The following is a 9150-nucleotide window of genomic DNA, read 5'->3' as shown; positions in this document are numbered from 1 at the left end:
ATTAAAGCCTTTAAAAATAATGTTTCTGCATATTTCAAGAATTTGTTTAGGTTTTTTATTAGCAACCTGTTGGGTGTACTTTCCAGTTTTTCCTTTAAGAAGTGATATTTCTGATTTATTCACAATATTGTAATTTATTAAAGAATCATTTAAAATATATTTAACCTGAAATTAATAGCAGATAATTATCTAAAAAAATAGTCACAGGTTGCATTTTTTTAAATGAAAGTTTTAAATAGATTCTTTTCACAAACAACAACCTTATAACAACAAGAAAATAAATATTAATAAAATAAAACAGATTTATGTGAATTCAGTAATTTCAGTTTATGCGCGTTTCATATTTATGAATCTCAAATAAATTGCCTTGAATAAAGCTCAATCATACCTATACCTATATTTTTGGATACATCTTTCCACATGTTCAGTTGTGTAAATATTTTACTTACTTTTATCACTATACTGCCCACAAATTTGTAAATTTATGAAAAAAAAAATTAACAACAGAAAAGCTATAAACAGAAACATTAAAATGTATTTAACATATTTCGATTATTATTAAGTCCTTTTTTTCACATCTGGAAAGAAAACAACATGACATTGTGATAATTTTACCATAGTTATCAAATTACATAAAAAAGAAAATCACTACTTACGCCTGAAAAGTAATCCCAGGAATCATTTTCGAAAATCTTTTTGTGCATCCATATACAACACAAGTTGACATGCTTCAAAAAGAAAAGAAAGCAAAATATTGCAATTACAGACTTCCTTGCACAAGTCACAGCGATAACAGAAACATGGCCGTCAAGCTTCAGCATTTGAGTTGAACCTTCCCTCCTTCTATTCTAACCTTCTTGAGGGGAACTTATAACTACTTTGGATTTGGTTATGTCCTGTGTTAATGTGAATTTGTGCAATGTAATAGAATATTTGCAATTAAAACGAACCTAACAATATAAGAAAATATGTCGGCACTTTTTATATAAATTCTTAATGCTATTTCTTGACATTGCTGACGAAGCAATGTCAAGAAATAGCACTTAACTCTTACTGTGTAAATAATGTCTGCCGCAGTTTTCATGAATTAGCGGCAGAAAAGTGTTTTTAAAAGTGATATAAATGTAAAAGCTAGTTATTGCTTTATAAAAATTAATTGTTAGTTAACTAAATAACCTTCCTTTCATTTATTGTTTGTTATATAGAGATTGTTTGGTATTAAAATTGCTCGTAGTCAGATTAAATTTTTTCTTTCTAATTCTAGGCATTAATTTATCTTCATTTATGGTTAAAAATAAGATAAAGTGATAAGATATTTTTAAAGCACTAATAATACGTTTATTTGACTTTGTCAATTGGAGTTATTATGCTGTTTTTTTATGCATTATTGTTTTGTTTCTTAACTTTTATATCTTATAAAAAGTGTTTTATACTTATAAAAAGTGATCACTTTTTATCTTAAGTCACTTTTTATCTTATAAAAAATGTTTATTGTCAAACGATATTTATCTAATGACAAAAATACTGCTAAACGGTTATCGCCTGCACATCGATTTGCACGTTTTTTTCTAATACTATGTATATTAACAATATATTTCTGAAGCTGCTTTTTATTTTTGTAATTTTTTCCCAAATATGGCAAATTATTCTATCGTCGGCCAGCGCTTCGCCTGTTTCAGCGCTAAAATGACCTTGGGCTCAAGCTTTTGGCGCACAATAATACCGCGGAGAATTCTTTTCGTCACTGTATGACATCAGAAGTCGTGTCCAATAAGAGCTTGGGGTGGTGGCCGGGGTCAGGCGCTTGTCATTTGTAAGAGCTTGGGCGAAATTCCCTTTTTCCCTCTCTCATTCTGAAACCCGTGCGATGAGCAAAAGGGAGGTTTGGGGTCTAGACGCTTGTTATGTACTACTATGTACTAACCGGTGTTGATAAACATGGTAAGTTGTTAGGTGGAAGTCGTGCTAGTGATGTGTAGGAGTTGATATTGCATGTTCTGAGAATTTAAATAATCTCTATACTGTTTTAAATGTAAAGTGAATTCCTTTGTTTTTTTTCTACTTAGAACTTTGGTTGAAGTTAATAGGTATTTTTTAAATTATACAAAACTCACACTTGACATGGAATTTGGTTTATTTGATTACGGTAAGCATGCTAAGTGTATCTGCCTAAAGGGAAGGATGTCGAAAGAAAACTGACTAGCATCCACGTTACACATAGAAGAAAACAACAAAAACGCCCATGCAACCAGCTTTTTCGCCTGGAATAGAACCCAGGTCAAATAACCAGTGATCAACAACTTCGCTGGTTGGCCTTTGAAGTGGAAACTGTTGAATGAAAAAGTATTTTTGCTCTGTAATGTTTATGAGTCATATGTATGTGTTTGAAGTGTGCTTCATAGTTGTAGTTGTAGCTTTTCCTTGAAAATATGTATGTTATATTTTTAGATAGTTATTCCACACACTATTCCCCGAGTTTTAAGGGTACTAAACAGTCATAGTTATTCATTCATAGAACACTGATGCTTGGAATCATGGGAAACCTGGTTCCTAATGGCTGAATAGGCTGGTTGCATTCTTTGCATATACAATTTTGGGTTTTCTTCCGCAAAGGATCCGTTGGCGCCCATGCGTATTTATTCGCCAAACTGGCTTGTATTTGCATTACATATGAGCAGGGGCATAACTAAGGTTTTAAGTGCCCGGGGACAACTAAAGATTTTGCGCCCCTTTCTGTGTTCCAAGAATGGAAAACATTTCATTCTAAAATTTCTAGCATCAATTTGGCGCCCCTTGGATGCTGCGCCCGGGGACAGATGTACCCCCTTGCCCCACCCTAGCTACGCCACTGCATATGAGTAAAACTAGAAAAATCAACCATGCAGCCAGCCCTTTAACTATTATATGAAACCAGACCAAACTACCAGTATTCAATATCAGTCGTAGGAAAAATCTGAAGAAAATGCTTGCAATATCATGTAATCAGAAATTAACTATGTGTTGCATAGCAATATTACTTTTGCAAGTGTCGAGGTAGAGAATACTACTTTTTTTTATATATAGGTATTTGGCCATTGTATTCATTACATATATTCTCTGTCATTCATACGGAATACTAATATTTTTAGTAAAAAGGGTCTTTTTCATAAAGTGCTTTGCTTGTCGATATTCTCAAAATTATGTTTAATAATTAGTGCTACTGTACATTTCATAGATTAATAGATTCGGAACTACTCTGATATGCGCCCTCAAGTCGCCAAATATTTTTGGCGAGAAACTTTATGCTGCCATATTACTATCTAAATTTTTTGTCTGCATTTTGAACTTTTAGCATAAAATGTCTCCAAAAACGCGGTTTTCGCACATGCAAAAACTACGTTTTGAACACACAATTTAGCTAAAAATCCGAAACAAAAACAAAAAATTTAGATAGCAAAAACGTAAAGTTTCTAACCAAAAATATTTGACAAGAATCCATGTACACAGCGACATGTTTTAACTTAAAAAAAATCTACGAATGGCACAATGTAGGCAACGAACAAATCTACAAACTACGCACACCTCGCTTTAATAAATTAACATAACAACAATAAATTTCAAAGAATACCATGTACACAGCATCCTGTTTAAACTTAAAAAAAAATTCTACGAATTGCACAATTTAGGCAAGGAAGGAATCTACGATCTACGCACTTCTTGCTTTAATAAAATAACATAACAACAACAATAAATTTCAAATAATACCATGTACACAGCGTTCTGTTTCAACTTTAAAAAACATCTACGAATTGTACAGTCTAGACCCTAAACAACAAAATAAACTAAAATAAATTTCAAACAATTTAAAAAAACAACAATAACAACAGAAATTCATACTAAAGAACCAATGAACATAACATTCTACAAAATAAGAACAAGGATAAAATAAAATGCACTTACCATTAATTAATGCGTTTTCAAATAGCAGAAATATAAATTTTATACCGCCTTTAACATGCCGCCACGTAATCACTATCGTATTTACACGACAGCCAGACACACTATCCAGAAAATTTATACTATGGTTCACAAGTAAATAAAATCACAAATCCCTACTTCTATCATACACTGCCATTAAAAATAATCTCCCAGATCCTCTTTTCCACACTTCCAAATACCCATTACCCCTCAACAGGATAGCCACAATCATATTTCCTTTTGCCGAACTTCAATTCAACAACTACCATTTTATCTTTCCCTTCCATCTTCTCAGACACAGAGGCGAACCAACGAGCTCCAGCGAAAGATTTTTCAACGTCAACAGGGTTGCCATAGAACACACAATCGTGCCAAAAACCAGCGCAGAACACATATCGCCACATTTGGTGAAATTAGGGCGTATGTAGAGTTGTACCATAGATTCATTACTAAATAATACATTTAAAACATTCATTTTACACTTTTTCAAAGTTGTTTTTTGAATTTATTTGCTGATAACTTAAAATATATTTTATTTTGAAACAACTGCCTTTTTCATAATAAATTTGACAATGCCAAGTATCTTCAATAATATTCAAATCCTTTAAAGTAGCATTGTAAATAAAACTAGAATAAACATTACACATCTTGTTATCTTTCAAGTTTCCTTCAAACTTTGATTAATTACTCAAAGCAGTGGTTTACTAACTTTGATGACCCTGGAAATACATAAAGTTATTTTGTCTTCTGAGAGAACCAATAGTATTTTTTTTCATTCTAATCATCTACTGTATATAAACACCTAGCATCCTCTGAAAAGTAATTTTTAAAAATGCATTAAAAATATATCAAATTTTTAAGCATAAAAACTGATTTAATTCTTATTATTTTAGGTTAAAATAACAGTAATAAAAATAAAAACTTAATTATTTAAAACGTATATTATTGCGGCCTACGTTAATCATAATATTTTAGAAGCCGCGTGTTTAAAGTCTTTTAAAATTACGTAAAAACACAGCCATACTATACTAAAAAGCCGTGTTAAATTCACCCCCCCCCCACCGATTTTCACCATCTCACCCGGTAGTGACCCACCGACGGAGCCCCCGAACAGATGAGAAATATTCTCTAAGAGCGAACCGGGTTGCTACCTCCGAAAAGCCAATTCGCCAGGTTACCAACTTTGAACTTTTATCGCCATTTTTGGCTATGTTTACATTTAACGGATCCTTTGCGGAAGCACTTCCACAATTATATATATATATATATTTTGTATATAAGCTTAGAAACACTACTGCGTATGAAGTAGATGGCCATGTATGCTTTGCTGTTATAAACAACTTAGGTTCAGCTTTATAACACACTGCCTGCAAGTGGCTAAAGGTTTAAGACTGCTAAACACAAGTAGTTCAATCTGAATTCAGGTTCTGATAGATTGGCTGGTTGTATGATTAGTTTTTGCCATGTGTAATTAAAATAGGTACAACTCTGATATATGCCCTAATTTCACCAAATGTGGTGATATGTGTTCTGCGCTGGTTTTTGGCACGATTGCGTGTTCTATGGCAACCCTGTTGACGTTGAACAATCTTTAGCTGGAGCTCGTTGATTCGCGTCTGTGTCTGAGATGATGGGAGGGAAAGATAAAGAAGTTGTTGAATTGAAGTTCGGCAAAAGGAAATATCATTGTGGCTATCCTGTTGAGGAGTAGTGGGTATTTGGAGGTGTGGAAGGAGGGTTTGGAAGATTATTTTTAATGCCTGTGCATGATAGAAGTAGGGATTTGTGATTTTATTTATTTGTGAACCATAGTATGAATTTTCTGGAGTGTGTCTCGCTGTCATGTAAATGCGATAGTGATTACGTGGCGGCATGTTAAAGGCGGTATGAAATTGGCATTTCTGCTGCTCGAAAAAGCATTAATTCATAGTAAGTGCATTTTATTTTATTCTTGTTCTTATTTTGTAGAATGTTATGTTCATTGGTTATTTAGTATGAATTTCTGTCGTTGTTGTTTTTGAAACAAAACGCTGTGTACATGGTATTATTTGAAATTTATTGTTATTATGTTATTTTACTAAAGCGAGGTGTGCGTAGATCATAGATTCGTTCCTTGCCTAAATTGTGCAATTCGTAGATTTTTTTTTTAAGTTTAAACAGGATGCTGTGTACACAGTATTCTTTGAAATTTATTGTTATGTTAATTTATTAAAGCGAGGTGTGCGTAGTTTGTAGATTCGTTCCTTGCCTAAATTGTGCAATTTGTAGATGTTAAGTTTAAACAGGATGCTGTGTACATGGTATTCTTTGAAATTTATTGTTGTTACGCTAATTTATTAAAGCGAGGTGTGCGTAGTTTGTAAATTTGTTCGTTGCCTACATTGCGCCATTCGTAGACTTTTTTTAAGTTAAAACATGTTGCTGTGTGCATGGATTCTTGTCAAATATTTTTGGTTAGAAACTTTATGTTTTTGCTATCTAAATTTTTGTTTTTGTTTCGGATTTTTAGCTTAAATCGTGTGTTCAAAACGTAGTTTTTGCATGTGCGAAAACCGCGTTTTTGGAGACATTTTAGGCTTAAAGTTCGAAATATAGACAAAAAATTTAGATAGTAATATGGCAGTGTGAAGTTTCTCGCCAAAAATGTTTGGCGAGAAATTTGGCGACTTGAGGGTGCATATCAGAGTAGTTCCTTAAAATATGAACCAGTTGTCCAGAGAAAGCTCTTCATAAAAGCATCCCTTCTCTTTGACAGATTCCTTGTATACTTCGTCGTGTTGAATTAAACAGTGGTATAAGTAACATAACTTACTACAGCCATTCATTTTAATAAATCAAAAGTAAAATTTCTACATCATGATCATCATCTTTATACTCTTGCCTTATCCATTTTTGGGTGTCAGCTTGTAGCTACTTATCCATTGTTCATCATATATTTGTTCATCATACGTTTGTTTCATTACTTCAGTTATTCTTCCGTAGACTACAGTAAGATTTCTTTGTAAGATCTATCTGTACTTGTCCACATACACTAACCTAGATCCTACAATAAACCTGGCGAATTCTTGCACGGGTGTGAATTAAATGCCATTACAGGATAAGGGTGCAAAATAACCCTTTCTTAAATCAAACTAAATTAACAGACAGCACGTCTTCATGCGTTACAAAACACCGTTCACTTGCGGTGGTAACTAAACAGAAACTAGAATACAAATCAAATTCTGAAAAAATTAAACGAGTGCAAGAACGCACTTCAAAATTGCTCCTAAGAGATGGACTCGCAGAAATCTAACTGGCGTGATACTAAACTGATGAGGCTAAGAGGCTTACGGTTAGAGTTCACTTTAGGGTACCCTTTGTATTATTGCAAAGCTGTTGCTTAATTTATCACCAAGTTGTTTCATTTATGACAACCTGAGTAGTTGAATGTTATGGAACCCTATTATGATGTAATTGGATGCGGTGAATTTGAATCGTGGAAAAAAATTTGGAAAGTGTGTGTCGGATTTTGAGTAAAGGTTTGTGTGCGTTGGATAAGTCTTTTGTTATTTTGTAGTTTACATGGTTAATTGGCTGAATGCGGTAAGATTAATTTGAAGTTTCTGTAGGATTTGGAACAAAAGGGAAAAAAAGCATTAATTGACTGGTCTGTAAATGAAGGTTTACTTAGTAGCCATTATTAAGTGTCCTGTTTGGAGCAAGGAAATGTGTATGGTCGAATATCGGATATTTTTTACTCTTATTTTTGTGAATTTATGTGGCGACACCAGTATACAGATTTTAGTCCAGATAATTTTAAAAAGTGTTTGGATGTTGTTAAGGAATTTTGTTTGACTGAAGATGCATAAATTTCTAAATAAGGTAAGCAGATATTCCCTTTGTGTAGTGTTAAGATGAATTTCCTTTTTTATGTTATTTCATTGTTTGATTTAAAATGTAATTGATTCAGATTATATATTTTTTCTTGACAGCTAGTATATTTTTTCTTGGCAGCTTTAAGTGAATATTTTTCGATGTGTACATGGAAAAAGGGAGTGCGCAGAGCCTAGTTTGTGCAATTCTCTGATTTTTTTCAAGTGGAAATAGGTCGATGTGTGCATGGATAAAGTCAAGGAAGTGCGCAATGCCATTTTTGTGCAATTCTGGGATTTTTTTCAAAGTGAAAATAGGTCGATGTGTACATGGATACCGAGTTTATGCAATTCGTTGTCTTGTTGTTATGGCTTGTGATTTTTGGCGCGAAAATCGCCGCTACGCAAGCCAAAATAACAAATCAAAGAATTGTACAATCTCGGTATCCATGTACGGCCAAAAATCGCCAAGTTTCGTCAAGGGGTACCCTAAAATATACTTTTACCGAGGCTTACTAGCGTAACCGTGAAATAACAACGGAATGTGCGCTAGGCTAGCGAAACACGCTCTGAATAAACTGAGATAATCACACGTTTAAATAGCACTTCACTTAACTTTAAATTTACATCTGGGCAAGAGAAGTGAGGGGAAGTTGAGAACAGGAAAACTTAAAATAAATTTGTTATGCAAAATAAGAAAAACTCTACAATTTCCCTCGCCAGCATTAAACTATCGCATAACAAGGCTTTAAAAGCCTGGATAAGATAGCTAAATTCTAAATCTACACGTGAGTTCACCTTTACAATCTTAATCTATATCTTAACTAAATTTAAAGGTTTTTACAGATGCAAAAATGTGGCACATAATTACAATATCTTCTCTCTTAAGCAATTCTTGTTCTGTCTCTTTCCAGGTATCCTGGAAGGAAAAAAGTTTAGTACGTGCTTACATATATCTTACATTTGCCACACTTTTAATACATATATATTTTAACAGTTCAACCCTTTTCTACATTTACTCAATTCAATCTTTCTAAATAACCTTGAAACTCCTTGCTCTCCAGCATAGTGTACCGCAAAATGCGAGCGTGCTTTATGTAAAATGAGTAAAACACTTACCGACTACCCCACATTTACTTGTTAGAATTGAACCAACTTGACCTAGACAGACACCTTACAATCAAATCTCCGCCTGAGGTGCTAACGCTAGTGAAAATTAACAGTGTTGTCTGAAGAGCCTAATCTTTTAAATTACATTCATTCTCAAATTATGTTAACTTCTTTTTAGTACTTAACATCAGTAGCATAGACTACTCTTTCATTTAAAACAAAATTTTAAGCA

The 9150-nt window shown here is 33.3% G+C and overlaps 1 protein-coding gene across 2 annotated transcripts in view; it reads left to right on the top strand.

Moving 5' to 3' along the window:
• The first annotated feature begins 1779 nt into the window (after positions 1-1779).
• NitFhit (ntrilase and fragile histidine triad fusion protein NitFhit) overlaps positions 1780-9150 on the top strand; it is a 78180-nt gene continuing 70809 nt past the window's right edge. Inside the window, exon 1 of one of the 2 annotated variants that reach the window (XM_085824337.1) lies at positions 1780-1941. In XM_085824337.1, coding sequence (XP_085680463.1) covers positions 1939-1941 — 3 coding nt within the window. In that variant the 5' untranslated portion in view covers positions 1780-1938. Of the gene's footprint in view, positions 1942-5741; positions 5887-9150 lie in introns of those variants that run through there. The other variant, XM_035363695.2, reaches the window with a different exon arrangement.

The sequence above is a fragment of the Stegodyphus dumicola genome, chromosome 1 (assembly GCF_044657685.1).
Source record: "Stegodyphus dumicola isolate Sdum_Otavi_A_Nest chromosome 1, ASM4465768v1".
In the NCBI taxonomy this organism is placed as follows: domain Eukaryota; kingdom Metazoa; phylum Arthropoda; class Arachnida; order Araneae; family Eresidae; genus Stegodyphus; species Stegodyphus dumicola.
The sequence above is the reverse complement of the archived record's forward strand: the minus strand, read 5'-3'. Positions and strand labels throughout refer to the sequence as shown.